Source organism: Gracilinanus agilis, chromosome 1, assembly GCF_016433145.1.
Source record: "Gracilinanus agilis isolate LMUSP501 chromosome 1, AgileGrace, whole genome shotgun sequence".
NCBI classification, from domain to species: Eukaryota; Metazoa; Chordata; class Mammalia; order Didelphimorphia; family Didelphidae; genus Gracilinanus; species Gracilinanus agilis.
The window spans coordinates 263451174-263471829 of NC_058130.1; the positions used below are offsets into that span (position 1 = coordinate 263451174).

The following is a 20656-nucleotide window of genomic DNA, read 5'->3' on the forward strand; positions in this document are numbered from 1 at the left end:
TATCAACTTATACAACTTTTGGAGGGTTTACTACAGATCAATGCCCAACTTACAAATCATGTTATGTGCCAAAAGGTCATGTGTAAGGCTATTGCTTCCTACTTCAAACATATCAGAGGAAAAGGGAGAGGAGAGGGAAAGGAAAGGGAAGGGGGCAGGGAGAAAAGTATTATATGTAGTAGTTATCCAGAAAACACTAGACCAGTAGATCTTAAAGTGTGGTCCAAAGACCCCAGAAACCCTTTTAGGGAAAACAGCCAGAAAGTCAAAATTATTTTCATAATAATAAGATTTAATTCCTAATATGTTAAATATCAATTAATATAACACATATAAACAAAAGCTTTTTGGCTAAGAATTTAGCAAAAAAAAAAAAAAGAATTTTGGCTAAATTCTCAATAATTTTTTTTTAATGCAAAGGTGAACTGTGGTCAAAAAGTTTGGGAACCACTACAATACACACTATAACAGTGATGGTGAACCTATGGCACAGGTGCCAAAAAGGGCACAAAGATGCTCTGTGAGCATGCCTGCTAGAATTCATTACTAGAAAGCCAGAGGGATTTGGGGCGGGACTGTTCCCCTCTCCTTCTTCATGCACCCGAGTACATTCCTCACTTCACCCACCCCACTGCCCAGCAGCCCACTGGCAATGCTTCCTCCCTCTCCTGTCTGCGGTAAAGGGGGAACAGGGGAGGTGAAGGGGGCAGGGGTGGTGCAGAGCACTAGGTCTTGGGGGGGAGGGGTTGGTGCAGGCACAGTTCTTAGTCTGGAGGGTGGGATGGGGGAGGGGCCTGGCACTATGTCTCTAAAAGGTTAGCCATCACTGCACTATAAGACTATAATAACAATATCATTCCTATCTTGTGCAATAGATGTTTCTAAAGGAAAATTAATCCCAAAATCCAATTTGGAATGCTCAGAGCATCCTGCTACCTATCTCCCACTGGCCCAAATTTATTTCTCCAAATTGAATAAAGGCCCTCTCCTCACTTCCCCTACCCATCACTGCCTAACTGATGGTTATACCTATTACCTAGAGAAGGAACTCAACAAAGCTAGATTTGGAGTGAGAGAAAAATGATAAAAATTGAATGATACCCCAAATGCACTCCCAACGCCATTACTCAGTCTTATCTAGTTGCCTATCCTAGGTCTCAAGGAATTAATCTACTTGCTTGTTTTCTCATAAATACAACCTGTTATTCTGAACTGAGCAGGCTGTCTTCTTATGACAGGGAAAAATAATGATGGTCTCAGGCACAGTCCTTATCATATTTTTATTATTTTAATTTTTAGGTCTGGACCTATGATTTCATGAATGTCAGAAGCTCCCAGCAAAGGAACAAGATGGCTCCACCAAAGCAGAACAGCAATTGATCTCTAATTTATAATCTTAGCAAGCTGCTTTAGGCACTTGACGGAAAAGTGCCCACCCCTAACCCCAATATATCAAAGGAGAGACTAGAAGAACCCTGATCCTCCTCTCTTTCATCTAGCTGTTTCATACTATTCAAAACTTTTTTTTACTACAAGTATGTCATAAAATTTAGGAATAAAGTAGTAATTTCAAAATCAAATGTCTATATGCAAGCTGATCCAATTCACCGCTTAAAGTAAAGGTCAAAATCAATACCCTAAATTGAAAGGGAAAAGATGAGAAAATGATCCATTTTGTAAAAGATCAAGATAAGGAAAGAATACTGTTTGCTATTACTGAAACTAGCTCATTTAAACAAACTACTAAAAAATGTAAATAAACAAAAGTAAAGATATTGCTTGGAGAAATTTAACTAATTATTATAAGGTAGCAGAAAGAATTCAGAAAACATCTTAGCAAGGAAATATCTGATCTCCTTGACCAAATACATGGTAGCCAAGGGCAACACTAGTTTAGAGTACAAGATCATTTGCAAAACACAATTGCAAGGGGAATCTAGGTGCCTCTGTGCATAGAAAGCCAGGCCTGGAAAAAGGAGGTCCTGGGTTCAAATTTGGCCTCAGACACTTCTAGCTACATGACCTGAGACAAGTCACTTAACCTCAACTGACTATCCCTTCTGCTCCTTCTACTTTGGAATGAATACTTAGTATAGGTTCTAAAACAGAAGGTAAGGGTTTAAAAAAAATTGCAAAAGACTATACACAGTACTGTGATATAAAAGAGTGGAAAAAGGGTAGCTGCTTGAACAAATCAGTCTGTAGAGAACTTAACTAACACAAAGCCGATTTAGATCATCCTAAGGGATGAAACTAAAAGGGAAACAAAGCTATGAAATGCAATAGATCTTCTAGTATTTGGAGGCAATCTATTCATTCTCCTCAAGATCAATAATGGAAATACCACTCAACACCCAATGTGATACAAGAGAAAATGACAATAGTACAAAGAAAAAAAAATTGGAGTTTCAGGCAAAAAAAAAATTTTTTTTACGTACTTATGAGTTGGCTTTCAAAGAGGAAAATAAATGTAAAAGAATGAAAATACAAAAGCAGGACATTCTCACGTTTTGTCTGATGGTCAACTATTCTTTATTAACTGCTATATTCCAGGCACTATGCTATGCTAGGTACTAAGGATACAAAGAAAGTAAAAAAATAACCCTGACTCACAAGGAAGACAATTTACTACTTTGGTGCAGGCAGGCCCTCATGCATCTAATACAGAAGCCAACATGCAAACAAATTTTAGAGGAAAATTTTGATTACCTAAAATTGTAATGGTTCTGCATAAACTAAACTAATGCAACTGAAAACTGATGGGAATCAGGCAACTGAAAAAAATCTTTGTAATAAGTTTCTCTAATAAAAATCAAGGTATAACAGGAACAGCAAGATTATAGAATGATTAACTATGAAAGACTTTGCAACTCTTAGCAGTATAATGATCCAGGAAAATTCTGATGGACTTCTGACAAAAAATGCTATCCACATCCAGAGAAAGAACTATTAAAGAGTTGGAATATAGATCAAAGCATTTTAGTTTATTTGGGTTTTATTTTGGAGCTTTGGCTCTATGTGATTATTCTCTTACAAAAATCAACAATATAGAAATATGTTTTTCATGATAATACATGTATAACCTGGATCAAATAGGTAACTAGCTCTAGGAAGGGGAAGGGAAGAGAGGGAGGGAGACAATTTGGATCATATAACTTCAGAAAACTTAAGTGGAAAATTATTACATGTAATTGGTAAAAAAAATCTTTACAAATTTTTTAAAAAGTCAAGATATGTAGGGGCAGCTGGGTAGCTCAGTGGATTGAGAGTCAGGCCTAGAGATGGGAGGTCCTAGGTTCAAATCTGGCCTCAGACATTTCCCAGCTGTGTGACCCTGGGCAAGTCACTTGACCCCCATTGCCCACCCTTACCCCTCTTCCACCTATGAGCCAATACACAAAAGTTAAGGGTTTAAAAAAAAAATCTAGATATGTAGCAAACTGATTGAAATTCATAAGAATAAGAGCTGATCTTTAATTAAAGATAAAAAAAATCTACAAATAGTTTTCTGAGAAATAATCTAAGCTACCAATGACCAAATGAAACAATGCTTTTAAATCACTATTAAAAATGCAAATTGAAGCTACTCTGAACTTCCACCAAATACTCATATATTTAGTGTGGCAAAGTTGACAAAAAACAGAAAATTGGCAAAAAATTGGAAAATATGGGGATGCCCTTCAATTGGGGAATGGCTGAACAAATTTTGGTATCTGTTGGTGATGGAATACTATTGTGCTAAAAGGAATGATGAACTGGAGAAATTCCATGTGAACTGGGACGACCTCCAAGAATTGATGCAGAGTGAAAGGAATAGAAGCAGGAGAATATTATACACAGAGACAGATACACTGTGGCACAATCGAATATAATGGACTAGGACAATTCTGAGGGACTTATGAGAAAGAATGCTATCCACATCCAGAGAAAGAACTGTGGGAGTAGAAACACAGAAGAAAAACAACTGCTTGATTACATGGTTTGATGAGGATATGTTTGGGGATATAGACTCTATACAATCACCCTAGTGCAAATATTAATAATATGGAAATAGGTCTTGATCAATGACACATGTAAAAACCAGTAGAATTGCTCATTGGCTACAGAAGGGGGGTGGTAGGAGGGCAGAGAAAGAACATGAGTCATGTAACCATGGAAAAATATTCTAAACTAAGTAAATAAATATACTTAATTTTTTTAAAAAGCCAAAAAAAAGAATAAATCATTAATTTGATTATAAAAGAAAGCCAAATTTTGTCAAAAATTTAATGAGCAGAATTCATAGTAATTGAAGAAGAAATAAAGGAAAATATCAGAAACAATTTTAAACAATTATATGTCCAAAAAAGTGATGACTTAGAGGAAATGGATGAATACCTTCAAAAATAAAAATATTAACAAAAGATGTACTACATTATTTTAATAATTCAATATCAGAATAAGAAATTTACTAAGTCAAAGGAAAGGGAGGAAACCAACTTTAGGCCCAGCTTGATTTACAAATGAATTGTATCAAACATTTGTATAAAGAGACAAAGAAGGGACCCTACCAATCTCCATTCTATAATACAAATGGGGTCTTGAAAAATTTATATAACATTACTAGACTGTATTTCTGCCAGGAATGCAGGATTGGTTCAATATAAAGCAGACTGTAAGTATAATAATTCATATTAAAAATGTGAATAATAAAAACCACATGAAGGAAGGAAAAAGGAAAGAAAAGACTTTTTAAAGGACTTTGACAAAAAAACAACCACCATTTCTGTTAAAAGTATTAGTAGAAGTAGAAATAAATGGATTTTGCCTTAATATGATAAATATCTATCTAAAACCAAGATAAAACATTATATGTAATGGAGAAAAATTACAGGGCTCTCAAACATGAAGAGTAAATAAAGAATGCTCACTACCACTATCACAATTTAACAGTGCTAACAAATTGGGAAAAAATCTTTATAACAAAAAACTGACAAAGGTCTAATTACTCAAAAATTCAAAGAGCTAAATCAATTGTACAAAAAATCAAGTCATTCCCCAATTGATAAATGGGAAAGGGATATGAATAGGCAATTTTCAATAAAGAAATCAAAACTATCAACAAACACATGACGAAGTGTTCTAAATCTCTTATAATTAGAGAAATCCAACTCAGAACAACTCTGAGGTACCACCTCACATCTAGTAGATTGGCTAAAATGATAGCAAAGGAAAGTAATAAATGTTGGAGGGGATGTGGCAAAATTGGGACATTAGTGCATTGCTGGTGGAGTTGTGAATTGATCAAATCATTCTGGATGGCAATTTGGAACTATGCCCAAAGAGCGCTAAAAGACTGCCTGCCCTTTGATCCAGCCATACTTTTGTATCCCAAAGAGATCATAAGGAAAAAGACTTCTACAAAAATATTTATAGCCACTCTCTTTGTAGTGGCAAAAAATTGGAAAATGAGGGCATGCCCTTCAATTGGGGAATGGCTGAACAAATTGTGGTACCTGTTGGCAATGGAATACTATTATGCTCAAAGGAATAATATGTGAATTGGAATGACCTCCAGGAATTGATGCAGAGTGAAAGGAGCAGAACCAGGAGAACATTATATACAAAGACAGGTACATTGTGGTAAAACTGTATGTAATGGACTTCTCTACTAGCAATAATGCAATGATCCAGGATAATTATGAGGGACCTATGAGAAAGATCGCTATTAACATTCAAAGGAAGAACTGTGGGAGTAGAAACACAGAAGAAAAACAACTGCCGGATCACATGCGAGGATGGGGATAGTATTAGGGATATTGACTCAAAATGAGCACCCTAGTGCAAATATCAATAATATGGAAATTAGTCTTGATCAATGACACATGTAAAACCCAGTGGAATTGTGTGTCAGCTATGGAAGGGGGTGAGGCAAGGGGAGGGATAGAGCATGAATCCTATAACCATGGAAAAATGTTCTAAATTAATTAATAAAATAAAGATCTTAAAATTCAATTAATTAGTTCATTAGGAAAAAAAAATGTGCTAGAAATACCTGCTGCAGCATAAGAGAAATCAAGGGACTAGGCAAAAAAGAAACAAAAACCACAACTTTCTGCAGATATTATGATGGTCCATCCAACTAAGTAGTCAAATTATAAAGGTAATAATATAAGCAAAGGAATTCCATTGAAACAGATCTCAGAGTTGATCTGATTCAAGTCTCTCATTTTAAAGATGAAGAAAATGAAGCCCACATACATAGTGTGAGTTTGACACTCCCTCTTCCCCTCAGGTTTTGGGAAAGTGGATTTGAAAGAGTACAGAGAAAGGAAAGACAGGATTCTATGGCCATGCCAGACTGACTTTACTTTTGGAGAAGGGGAGAGGGGAGGGAAGAAACAGTTATAGAGGTCAGAGAAAGAGTATGGTGTTTACCTAGATTTTAGAACAGTTTAAAAAGCATCTTGTGACAGAATGAAGCTGTGAACTAGATAATAGTATTTTTAGGTAGATCGGAGTTAACTGAATAGCAGAACCATAAAACTTGGAAATGTTTTAGTCTGGTGTCCAAGAAATATATGTTTCATTCTGAAACCACTGGGCATTGGGTCTTTCCTTCAGACTTGCAACTGAAGCCTCTCTTATATGTTATATCTGCCATTAGAATGTGAGCTCCAAAAGAAAGGAATATCTTACTTTTCTATTTGTATCTCCAGGCCTTAACAACACTTTGCATGTGGTAAATGATTATGGTTTTTCATTCATTCTATGTTGTTCTCATTTTTTTCAATAACATATATAGGCATAGATGACATGCTTATCAAATTTGCAGATGACACAAACTAAGAGGCATAGCTAACACACTGGATGTCAGTCAAGATTCCAGAGATATTGATAGGTTAGAACTGAATGTAATAAAAATAAAATTCTTCTAAATATTTGAGAGAATCTCAACCCTCAACCTTCATGCCTACCTATCCTTTCCAACATTTGTATACATCCTTTCTAAGAATGCGACAGAGATTCCACCCAATTTGCTAGAGATTTTCCTCAGTTTCTCCTGACATTACAAGGTTACTAGTGAATTACTCAGCTGTCCAACTGTTATCACTTGCCCTTACCACATGACTAGTGAACTTTTTTAATCATACATTTCTCAGATGAAATACTTTTCTTTTCTTTTATTAATGTGTTTGTTACATTAAAATTCCCACATATCTCCCATCCTCAGGTCCCTTCCCAAACTAGAGAAAGCATCATTTACAAAAAAAAAAAAATAATAATAATATATATATATATATATATATATATATATATATATACACACACACACACACACACACATATACACACACAATGTCTTGCTAGGTTTCTTTTATGTCAATTCTTTTTCTGAAGATAGTCATTCTTCAAATAACATTAGTGTTGCTTTTTTTATACCATTCTCTTGGTTTTGTTGTTTCACTTTCATTTTTCCATTTTTAAAAAAATAATTAATCTGCTTGTTGTTTCTTACAGCAAAATAGTATTCCATCACAATCATAAGTAACAATTTTTTCAATCACTCCTCAATTGATATGCATCCTCTCAATTTCCAATTCTTTGCTACCACAAATAAAGTTGTTACAAATATTTTAAAACATTTAAGTTCTTTTCTTTTCCCTGATCATCCTAAGAAATAAAACTGATGGTGGCATTGCTGGGTCAAAAAGCAGACAATTTTATAATTCTATGGGCATAATTTCAGATTACACTCTACAATGGATCAGTTCACAGTTCCACCAACTATGTATTTGTGTCCTCTCCAACATTTATCATTTTGCCCTTTTATCATTTTAGTCAATCTGATAGGTGTGAGATAATATCTCAGAGTTGTTTTGATTTGCATTTCTCTAATCAGTAATGATCTAGAGCATTTTTTCATATAGTTATAGCTTTGATTTCTTTATATAAACGTGTCTGTTCATATCAACTAGGGAATGGTTCATAGTCTTATAAATTTGGCAAAGTTCTCTATATATTTTAGATATCACATCTCTGTCTAAGAAACCATCTCTAAAAATCTACCCCCAATTTTCTGCTTTCCTCCTAATCTTGGATACATTAGTTACATAAGATCGTTCCTTCTCTTACCCCCTTGTCCTCTTGATATTCCCTCCTTTATCTTATTCCCTTGCCCTCTTTTCTATATATCCTTCTAAAAGATTCTCTCTTATCTTTATCCCTCACTCACCTATCTCCTAAGTTAAGAAAATGTTTATCCTTCTATATGTTTTATTTCCTATTACTCAGATTTGATGAGAATAAGGTATTAGTATTACCAGCCCTCCATCTCCTCCTTCTCTTCATTGTTAAGTTTTTTTTATTCATGCCTCTTTTATATGAGATAATTATTCCATTTTAACCCTTCCTATCCAATTTTATTTTGTTTTTAAATGCACTCCATTATACTCAACTCAGTCTCAAAGTTTCTATCTATATTTGTTCTTTCAAACTATAATTGAATGATATCATTTGTAAGGTTTATATATACCATTTTCCCAATTGAGAAGTAAATGGTTTGACCTTATTAAATCCTTTATAATTAGTCTCTCATGTTTAGTTTCTAATGTTTCCTTTTATTCTTTTAGAAAAATTTTCCATTCGGTTCTAGTCCTTTCTTCAAGAATATCTGAAAGTCTTTAATTTCATAAAGTGATTTTTTTTTTTAATTGCATGATGATACTCAACTTTGCTGAGCAGGTTATTCTTGGCTGTAAGCTCAGTTCTTCGCTCTTTGAAATATTGTACTTTATGCTCTTTGTTGTTTTAATGTAGAAGTTGCTAAATTTTTTATTATCTGATTGTAGCTCCAAAGATTTTGAATTACTTCTTTCTAGTCGCTTGTAGTATTTTCTTCTTAACTAAAGAGTTACAAAACTTAGCTATAATTATAATGTGCCTGTGAATTCTTCTTTAGAGTCTCTTATGAGTGATAATCATTGGATTACTTCAAGTTCTACTTTGTCTTCTAACTACAAAACTTCAGGGAAATTTTCTTTAACAATTTCTTAAAGTATAGTGTTTTTTTCTGATCCTAACTTTCAGATAATCCAACAATCTTCATATTGTCTCTCTGTTTTCCAGCTTAGTTGTTTTTTGTAATAAGATATTTCATATTCTCCCTTATATTTCATTTTTTAAATTTAAATTTAAATTTGTTGTTACTCTTATTCTTCTTCAAAGTTTTTTATACGTTATATGTAGTAGCCTATTCACACCCATCATTTACCTCTAAATTGCTTCCCAAGTGACATTCATTTTCTTCTTTTTTTTAAACCCACATTTTACATTTTGAGATAAATATTATGAATTGGTTCTAAGACAAAAGAGAGGTAAAGGCTAGGCAAATGGGGTTAAGTGACTTGCCCAGGGTCACACAGTAATGAAATGTCTGAGGATAGATTTAAACCCAGGACTATCTAACTCCAAGCTTGGCTCTGTAGACAACTGTGCAACCTAGCAGCCTTCCTGTGATATTCATTTTCAGTTCTTCAGACAATCATACAGGGGTAACAAATGGATGTTTAAGAGAAATAACAATTATTATTTTATTTAATAATAATTTAATAATAAATAATAATTAACTTAATAATGATTTTAGATTAATTACTTATAAGCATTCCTTCTAAGAAAACTTGAATTATGTATTATCTTTGTAAGCAAGCAAGCTGTGTAGTAACTTTGCAAGCAAGACTCATGGGAAACAATAAGGTAGATAAGTATGAGCAATTGAAAGGGTTAAGATCACATCCATAAGAGTCAAATGGGGAAAAGAGGATTATTTATTCCTTCAGAATCCAATTATCTTCAAGGGTCAAAAAAATAACAAAGAAAGAAAATCAGGACCAAGGTGTGTGGGTTTTTTTTGCCTTGTTTTTTAAATATACTAAAGAAATGGGAAGGGGGAAATTATATAAGGGGAGGAAAAATAAGGAGTAAATACTTAAGAGTCTCATGAATGACATTAAACAATATACGATTACAGTGATGAGACGCTAGGATCTCATGAAGTTAGGGAAGGGGAAAAGAATAGATATAAAAACATAATAAAATAAGGAATCCTAGTAAGAGAATCTAGTGATAAATAATCCTATAACTACCCCCACCAAATAGCATTAGAATCCCAAATGCAGAAAACTTAGCAATAACACAAATAATTCACCACAAAGTATTCTTTTGCCAAAATATTAAGGAAAATTCATTTCACTAGTCAGTTTCTCTTGGAGTTCATAACTTTAGATTCTCCTTATCTTTCACATTCTTCATATTAGTCTAGGATAGCACTGTGACCCTACCCTACTGTGGTGGGATAGAAATTTTAGACAATGACCTCAAAATTAACTCTAACAATATCTATCAGAGGTTACTGTAGCCCCCTGACATCTTCCCAATATCACTCCCACCAGGTTCAAATTCTTGAACTCATCTGCAATTAAGATGGAGAACAGACCTAAAGGCAAATATTTTCTTCCCCAACTCCTTAACAACTACTCCCGAGGGCCCAGTCTAAGTTTTGAAAAAAAGTCATTTGTAGAGATGGTAGAGCCTAAAAGAGACAAGACTGAAAAAAAGTGAATAATAGGTTTCCAACTATAATGGGAATTGAGTCTCCTAGGAGAAGGGTACCTCAGCTCCTCACTTTCACTCTTTGAAGAACAGACTTCTTCCAAACTTGGTGGTCTGAAAGAACAGAAGAAAGCAAGCAAAGTCCTGGGGGAGGGACACAAACACTGAGCTTTCAGAAGGGAAAGAAATGGCAGTAAGAAGCATATTTTCAGCAGACACTAAAGAAAAACTCAGGAAGTGATTTAATTCATGAAAACAGGCAAAAAGCTTACTGAGGAAATATTGACATATTGAAATATTGACAAATATTTGAAAAAAAAAACATACTCTAATGGACAAATACTTCCCAACAAAAGGAAATGAATCAAAATTCCTGCTGGTGTCACAACAAATTCTGCAATGTCCCTTGAAATGACTAGCCTTTTAATATATTTCTGACAAAAACTAGAAAGGAACAGAGAAATATCATTGCAAAAAAGACTATAAGATGCACAGTATATATGGTATTAAATCTACCATGGCCAACACACAAGATTTATATAAATATAACTACAAAATATTCATGACAGAAATAAGTAAAGCACAAAGGGTGTTCAAATGGGCCAGTCCTCATGTTTGAACAATAGTTCTATACCAATCTAATTATAGAAAGGATATTTGTTGGAACCGGACAAGACAATAACAGAATTTAATTGGAAAAACAAACAAGAATGAAAAGGAAAATGAAGAAAATTATGAAGGAGGCTTAGCACTACTAAACTTCAAACAATATTATAAAGCAATAGTCACCAAATTATGTTAGTACTGGTTTAAAAAGAGGTAAAACATATCAATGAAACAAGCTACCTAAAAAAAAGAATTGAATGGAAATAGTAGTCCAATGTTTGATATATCAAAGAACATGATTCACTAAGAATAGTTTCTTTTTTAAGAAAATTCATTGAGATAACTGGAAATCAAGTTTACAAAAATTATGATTAGACCACTTCTTACCCAAAATATTAAAATAAGCACAAAATGGATACATGACCTAAATAAAAAAAAAGCCACGCCCTAAAAATTAAGAAGAGAATGGGATCAAGTACTTTTAATAACTATGGCTAAAAGGAGAATTTTTCAGTCAAACTAGGGGAGGAGTAAAATAAAAAGATAAAATAGACAAATTTACTATGTACAATATATGCATTTACATTATGCAATATATGTATATATATGCAAAATGTAATATATGCATAAAATTCTAATATTTGGAATAAAATAAGGGGAATTTTATACAACTATCACACATGAAGGGATATTTCCTGACAGAAAAACTGTCAGAGGATATGAACAACTTTCTTTCTTTTTTTTTAAAACCCTTACTTTCCATCTTAGAATCAATACTGTGTATTGATTCCAAGGCAGAACAGTGGTAAGGGCTAGGCAATGGGGGTTAAGTGACTTGCACATGGTCACACAGCCAGGTGTCTAAGGCCAGATTTGAACCTATAATATCTCGTGTCTAGGCTTGGATGAACAATTTTCAAAAGATTTGAAGGGGCAGCTAGGTAGCTCAGTGGATTGAGAGCCAGACTTAGAGATGGGAGGTCCTAGGTTCAAATCTGGCCTCAGACACTTCCCAGCTGTGTGACCCTGGGCAAGTCACTTGACCTCCATTGCCCACCCTTACCACTCTTCCACCAATACACCGAAGTTAAGGGTTAAAAAAAGGAAAAAAAAAGATTTGATAACTATAAGAATCACATGAAAACATGATCCAAATCACTAATAATAAGAGAAACGTAATTAAAACAGTTTCTAGCTTTCACTTTACTCCATGCAAACTGGCAAGAAAAAAATAGGATTCGTTGAGGATAGGTAAGAAGGAAATTGATGCAGTGAAAAAGCCCACCTATTCTTGGATAGAATTATACAAGAATATGGACTTAAATTTCACTTTAAGACACTGCAATCCCACAACTAGGTTCAAGGAAGCCAAAAGCAGATAAAGGTCCAGTATATAACAAAATATTCAGAGCATCACTCTTCATGGTGTCAAAAAACCAGAAACAGTGATTAAGGAGATGTTAAAAAAAGTTATGCCATATTATGAACACAAGTACTGTAAAGTAAGAAACAACAAACATGAGGAATTTATAGAGGAATGGAAGAAAATATTTACAAATTAATTGATAGAGTACAAAATAAGTATAAACAATAAGACAATATAAACCCATGATAATAATTATGTAAATGAAAGGATTACTAAAAGAAAAATGAACTCTGAGAAAAGGAAAGACAAATGATTAGAGAAGAGAAAAAGTCAAGAAACCAACTAGGAGAGTAATGCAGCAATCTAGACAAGCAGTAATGAAGGCCTGAACTAATCTGATAGCAGAAGAAAAGGGCAACACACAATGTTATGTCAGAACTACAAGAACAATCATGACATCCTCCCACTTTTTGTCTTAATTGAACAATAAAGTGTATATATATACATATATATATATATATATGTATATATATACATTTTTTTTTCAGACATTACCAAAGGGCTAATTCCTTTTCCTTGACAATAATTATTACAAAGGAGAGTTGAGGGGGAAAAGAAGTGGCATTCAGAAGTAACCACTTTTAAAGAAAAAAGAAAGTTTCAATAAATCATTTAAAGAGAAAAAATAGCACCAAAAAAGGCCTCCAGGATGGTAAGGGCCCTCAAAAGTATACCATGTAAAGCTCAGTTAAAAAAATTGGAAAAAAAAAAAACTCTTGTGTATTGAAAGAAACACTGGATTTAGGCCAAGGACTTAGCTCTGCCTCTTGCTTCCTGTTATTTTATTTACTTCTCAGGACCTCATTTTTCTCATTTACAAAATGAAGGGGTTGGACTAGATGACCTCTGAGGTTTCTCTCCACTCTGAAACTGTGATTTCTCTTAAAATATTCAAAAGATTCTAACACACAAGTGATTAGACTTGGTCAAGTCTGACCCTAGAAGATCAAACCAGAAGCGATGGGTAGAAACTACAAATTTTAGTTCATTTTAAGGAAATACTTTCTATCAATTATCTGTGTAACTTTAGACAGGTAGCTTACTTCTCTGGGTCTTAGTTTTCCATTTATAAAATGAGGTTAAATAGACGACCCCTGATGTCCGACCTGGCTCTCAACCTATCATCTTATGAGCTAGAATCACTCCAAAACAGAATGTACTGTCTCCAGAGGTAGTAGATCTCCTTATCAGAACACATTAATTGGAAGCCAGATGAGCATTTGCTAGCAAAGTCATTGAAGGAAAGGAGGATTCTTGATCAGGAGCTCAGTGGATCATATGTGATCTTATATGGTCCTTTCTATAAGATTCTGTTATTAATTCAAAATTTAAAACCTCGTCTTTCTCCAGTAATCAACTAAATTGAAAATGTTAATTTGGAATTGAAAAGGGCAGGAAAAAAGAAAGGAGAAGGAAGGGGAAAAGGAAACAAGAGAAAGATGAATAAGCCATAAACCAGATAAATATTCTTTTAATAACTAATGAAGGAATGTAAGATACAAGAAGGCTCACATTCTAAACAACCTATTTAATGGACTTTGGGAATATAATTCAACTTTAATCCAATAATTCAAAGAATAAGAACACTCTTCTTATAATTAACACTATAAGTATGAATTGGCTTCACACTTTTCATTCACTTATTATTTCAAGAAAAATTTATCTAGCAACTCATTAGAAAACCATGAATCAAGTAACTTAATAAGCTATCACAGCACATTATTGTACTTAGAATGATTCACCTATATCACAGTTATTAAATTGTAACATTTATGGGAACAAAATAATAAATACCTGTACTGTTTTTCCAAGTCCCATATCATCACCAAGAATACATCCTCTTCCCAGGGAATAGTGTCCATATAGAAACCGGGCTCCTTCCCTTTGGTAGTCACGCAAATATCTATTAATTGTATATGGAATAAAGTTCCCATCTTCAGATAACTTAAAAGCAACAGCAGGAGATGGAAGTTTTCGGTCTGGGAAATAAGGTTTTTCCAAATCAATATCATCAAACATAAAACTTCTGAAAGGACTTTTATCATATGTTGCTTTTTGGAGTTTTTTTAAAGGTACTTTCTTTTCCAGTGAACCTGAAAATAATACAAGTGCAAACGACTTTCCATTTTCATCTGTCATGATGGATTTCACCGCTGCTTCACAAAACTTTCCACTCTCTGTGGCAGGGACAAGACATCTTTCTCCAATGTTCCATTTAGCTAAAGAAAAAAAAAGAAAAGAGTTTTCAAATTGTTATTATTTATCTTGCATTGTGGTAGAGTCTATAGCCCAATGGAAAAAGTGATAGACTGGGGGTAAGAAGAACCAAATTATACCCTAGCTCTGCCATTTACTATCTATATAAGTGGACAAGTCACTAAACTTCTCCTGGTGTCAGGATATACATATGCAATATGAAGTATTAATATTAAATAAGATGATTTCTAAGGTCTCTTCTTACTCTAAAACAGTGATTCCCAAAGTGGGCACCACCACTTTGGTGCTGCAGTGATCTAGGGGGTAGGTGCTGCAGCGATCTAGGGGGTAGGTGCTGCAGCAATCTAGGGGGTAGGTGCTGCAGTAGGGGGTGCGATGATGGCCACAGGCGCATTTATCTTTCCTATTAATTGCTATTAAAATTTTTTAAAAATCAATTTCCAGGGGCTCTAAGTAATATTTTTTCTGGAAAGGCCAAAAATGTTTGGGAACCACTGCTCTAAAGTTTATGATTCCACAAGCTATGTTAGTTCAATTCCTCAAGCCCCAGCCCCCTCAAGAGATCACAGTTGAGAGGAAACCAAAAAAACAAAAACAAAAACAGCCTGTAGGTTATTTCAGTCATAACCCTATAGTACTGATCAATATGGAGATTCACATAAAGACTTGTTACATTTTTAACACCAAAATGGGGCTAACCATGGTAATATGTTCCCTTCAAAAGAGCAGAACCTTATAGTACATATATATATAGTGTGTACCACATACAAACACATATATACACACATTTGTGTTTTCAAAGTCTTGGATAGTCCCTTCAATAATGAAGATTCTATTTGACTCATCCATATTGTCCTAGAATTCATGACTTTATCAATTATAAGGGGTTATAAGAATGGGATTATAGAAAGATAAACTTGGATAAGGTTACATTTAAGAATACTGGATGCTGTCTCCAGAATTACTAGCTCATTCCAAGAATCCTGGAAGGGATCTTGGAATATATGGGGAGTTGGAGGAAGCTGTTTGAGTGAGCAACTGTCACTTCCTGTCCTGAGCTGGCAAAAGAAGGCTGCTCTCTTCTGAGTTTTTCCTACTTTAACCTCTTGTGGGAGAAGGAAATTGTAAACTGCCTTTGGAGGTTCCTTTTTCACTGGAGAGAACATCTTACAGAAGATCTATCTATACCTGTTGTTATACCAACACTGCCTGAGAGAAGGTTTACTTGGAGATCCTCTCAGAGCCATTTTCAGCTTTGAGTGAACTCAGCCATCTTGGGTTAATTCTTGGTAAATTTGGAGACAACTTCTGAGATAAATTACTAAACCAACAACTGAGGATTGTGGTCAGGTAGATTAGAAAGGTTTTGATGAGAAACTAGCTAGAGCCAGGGAGAAATGAAGTAGCCTGAAGATCTGAAAAGTCCACCATGAGATGGATGTAGATTGAAGGGTTGGAGTATTAGGACTTAGAACTAGGACATCCCTGTGTTTTAATTCTCATATTCTGCCCTTGTACTTTTTACACAATTTAATCTCCAAGACTTGTGTGTGCTGACCCAGTGAAGGAAAGCTCACTTTGCCTTCTCTTCACAAAAGGGAACTGAGATACTTACAGACAGCCAATTAAGTATTTAACCCAGTTCCTATCGTGGATATCACCATCTATTCACATTATTTCTTCAAGGTCCACCAAATATGTTGGAGGCCTTCCTTGCTTTGATCTAGTAATACCACTACTAGGCCTGTTACCTAATATTAATGAATCACTTGTGCTCTCATCCCTCACACTTACTAAGTGACTAGCCCCTCTTTTTCTATTATGCAATTCCCTCATGATGTTCTTTAACTCCAGTTATTCAAAATTCTCCATTTATTTTTTTGTTTTTTTATTTTAATAAGAAATTTCCACATAAGTTTTGTCTCCCTTCCTTTCCCACCCCTTCCTGGAGATGACAAGCAATTCAATATGGGTTATATATGTATTATCACACAAAACATTTCCATATTGTTCATTTTTGTAAGTGAAATTTTTTTATAAAAGCAAAACCTTCAAACATATACCCAAATAAACAAGTAATAAATTATATATTTTCATCTGCATTTATGCTCCCAACAGTTCTTTCTCTGGAGGTGAATAGCATTCTTTTTCATAAGTTCCTCAGAATTGTCCTGGATTGTTGTATTGCTGTTTACTAACAAATTCTATCTCATTTGATCATTCCACAAAATTGCAGTTACTGTGTACAATGTTCTCCTGGTTCTGCTTATTTTGCTCTGCATCAGTTCATGTAGGTCTTTCTAGTTCTTTCTGAAATCATCCTATTCTTCATTCTCTATAGCACAATACTATTCCTTCATTATTGATCCAACTTTTCTGGAAGGCAATTTAGAACTATGCCCAAAGGGCTTTAAAAGACCGCCTGCCCTTTAATCCAGCCATACCACTGCTGGGTTTATACCCCAAAGAGATAATAAGGAAAAAGACTTGTACAAAAATACTTATAGATGCGCTTTTTGTGGTGGCAAAAAATTGGAAAATGAGGAATTACCCTTCGATTGGGGGATGGTTGAACAAATTGTAGTATCTGTTGGTGATGGAATACTATTGTGCTAAAAGGATTAATGAACTGGAGGAATTTCATGTGTCATATTCAGACTCTGCGAGCTGAGAGTCTCACCTTGACTGACAGGTGAAGACAGTTGGAGACATCGGAATGTTCCCAAAGGCCATGAAGACAAGAGGAAAGGCAGTTGGCCAGAGAGGGATAAATACCCTGGCAACCCCCTGACTGGGACCCTTTGTCTTTTGGGGACCCTTTGGCTTTGCCTTGGCTGAGCTTTGCCTAAACTCTTGCCTTGGACATTTGATCTTGAACATTTATTACATGCCTTTTATGTACTAGGCAATAAGAAAGAATACAAAGACAAAAAATAAAACAATCCTTCCTCTCAAGGAAAAAAAGCATGCAAATATCTAAGTATGTCCAGAATAAGTACAAAAATAGAAAATAAGTACAAAATAAAAAAAGGTTGTTAAAGTTACAGCAGTTGAGATCAGGAAAGGCTTTGTAAAGAAGATTTGGGGAAAAAGTGAGAAATAGGGATAGCAAATGCACAAAGTCAAGATTGTCCTGTGAAAGGCATAAAAAGATGGCTAGTTTGGTTAGAGCACAGAGTACTAAAAGGAGATACTATATAAAGAGGCTAGTAAAATATATGACTATGTTATGACCAAAGATAAGTCAGTCAACTGGTACTTAGCAAATATCTACCACATGTCAGTAACTTCCATAAGCATTAAATATACAAAAAAAGGCAAAATGCAGTCCTTGCTCTCAAGGAGTTCAAAGTCTAATGAGGGAGATAAGCAAACAAATATGTTCAAACTAGATATATAGACAATAGAGCTCTAAGATTAAAAAAGGGCATAGAAAGATTTCTTACAAAAGGCAAGATTTTAGCTAAGACTTGAAGCCAGCCAAGGAAAGTAGGAGAAAAAAGTTAGGAGGAAAAAATGGTCAAAAGCATTGAGAAATTGTTCAGAATTGGGAGATGAAGTGTTGTATATGAGAAGCAGGAAAGATGTCAGTATCACTAGATCATAGAGTACATGAAAGGGAGTAAGTTATAAGATGACTGAAAAGGAAGGAAGGAGCAAGGTTATGAAGAGCTTCAAAGGCTCTTCAATAAGGGATTTTATATTTAATCTTGGAGGCAATAGGGAGCCACTGAAGTTTATTGAGTAGGAAAGTGTTATGGTAGGACCTGAGCTTTTCTTGGTACATCAATTACATGTAACATTACTCCTCATAATTCTGGTACAAACCCCTGTGATCTGATTTCTAATCATACTACTCCACTGAAATTGCTCTAACAATTTATTCATTGCTATCCAATTGACTTTTTCTCAGTTTTTACCCTTTATGACCTCTACAACACTTTGAACTCCTAACCATCATCCCATCCCCCAGCAAAGACATACATTCTTTTTCCTAACTTTTAAGTAACCCTATTCTCTTATCTGATTGATTTAATCTTCCACCACTTCACTCTGGGAACATCTGGGGCTCTTTTCTGGGTCCTCATTCTTCTTTCTCTACTCTTTATTTTGATGATCTCAGTTCCCAAGGGTTCTGAAATCATCTACCTATAGCTGATTCCCAAATCTACATATCTAGCTCTCCCCTATTTCCTATGCTTCATTTCTCAATCACTAACTGCTAATCATCTCTATTTGGACACCCAAAGGCATCGCAGAGTCAATGCATCCAAAACTGAACTCAATATCCTTTCCCTTAAATCTATCCCTCTTCCTGGCATTATAATCCAATAAAACTTATTAGGCACCTACTATGTGCAAAATCCTGTGCCAGGTCAATCAGATAATAGGTCTTTATTAAGCTTTTACTATACGCTAGGCATAGCCAGCTGCTGGAAATATAAAGACAAAACATCCCTCCTCTCATAGAGCTTACTATCTGAAAAAGGGCCGCAAAATATAAACAGATAATTACATACATATTGAATTAGGGGAAGGAGAGAGTACTAACAACTAGGATGATAGGGTAAAGTTTCAGGTAGTGGTAAATGAGCTAAATCAATGGTTCTAAACTTTTTTTTTTGGTCAAAGCCTATTTATTCCTTTTTAAGATTGTTTTTAAATGCATTAATGCAATATACATTGTATTTCAAAAACTACCGATTATATTGAAATACAGTTATCAACATATTTAAAAAAACATGTTCCCGCACCCAAGGTTAAAAACTCCTGGGCTAAATTTTGAAAGAAACTAACGATTTGTAATAGGCAAAGATAAGGGAGGATATTCCAGGCAGGAGGCCTGGGCAGAAGCTGGGAAGGGAGGTTTTTTCCCCTCTCACTCATTCCCTCCCTATAAAGAACCCATTCAGAGGAAAACAAAAATAAAATGAGGACTATAAAATGAAATAAACACAGGTATGAGTCCATTCAACTAAGAACCTGTACCTTCTGCTTTCTCCCCAAGGATCCACGGCTCTGGAGCAAGAGGATCCATCTGACGAGGAGGACAGCGAACTGTCAGAGAGACCTTAGGAGCCCTCGGGCCTCGTCCCACCTGAGGCTTAATATGACAGGCTTTATGAGACGCTCCAGGTTCAGAATTCACCTGGGCAGAGAACCTGGCGAGAGACGGAGGGAGCACGTGCGGCGGCGGGCAGGGGACGAAGAGAGAGAGCACCAGCTTCCGCGCTGGCGGTGCGTCTCAGAACACAAGCAGCTGCCAAGCGGGAGAAGGACCCAGGTGGGCAAACTAGAGAGGAGAAGAGGGCGGGAATCTACGCCCACAGCACCCCTCCCTTCCGCCCCACCCACCCCGCCTCTACCTCTCTTTTGCTTCCCTCTCCCTTCCAGGAAAATCTCGCGAGAGCGAGTGCGCGAGCGATCAGTTCCATCCATCTGGAAAGGATGGTTACTCTTTTCCGGGTTTCTCCTAGGTAATGATACCGCGAGATTTACTACTGCGAGATTTACTACCGCTCGCGGGACTTGGGGAGCCGAAGAGTTTGTGAAATGTTTTCTCTCCTAAGGAGTCCCGATCATGAGTCATAAACGGGTAACTGTGGCTCTTCGGAGTGGCCGTTCTTCGTAATGGCGAAAACAGGAACCCAATATGTGCCTAATGCTTGAAAAGCGACTAAACAGATTGTACTATGTAGCGCCATAGAGAGAGAAGGTGAAAGAGTCTTAACATATAGGGAGGAGACGGCCTCCGAATTAGGAAGAACCTAACTCAGGCTTGGACACATTGGGTAATCCCAGAGAAGTCGCCTGACT

At 35.4% G+C, this 20656-nt stretch overlaps 1 protein-coding gene across 1 annotated transcript in view; it reads right to left on the reverse strand.

Moving 5' to 3' along the window:
• ERCC6L2 (ERCC excision repair 6 like 2) overlaps positions 1–20429 on the reverse strand; it is a 160982-nt gene extending 140553 nt beyond the window's left edge. Inside the window, 7 exon segments of the mRNA XM_044679773.1 lie at positions 14417–14841; positions 17727–17730; positions 17885–17972; positions 19829–19905; positions 19908–19937; positions 20002–20132; positions 20327–20429. Coding sequence (XP_044535708.1) covers positions 14417–14841; positions 17727–17730; positions 17885–17972; positions 19829–19905; positions 19908–19937; positions 20002–20132; positions 20327–20429 — 858 coding nt within the window.
• Positions 20430–20656: the final 227 nt, after the last annotated feature.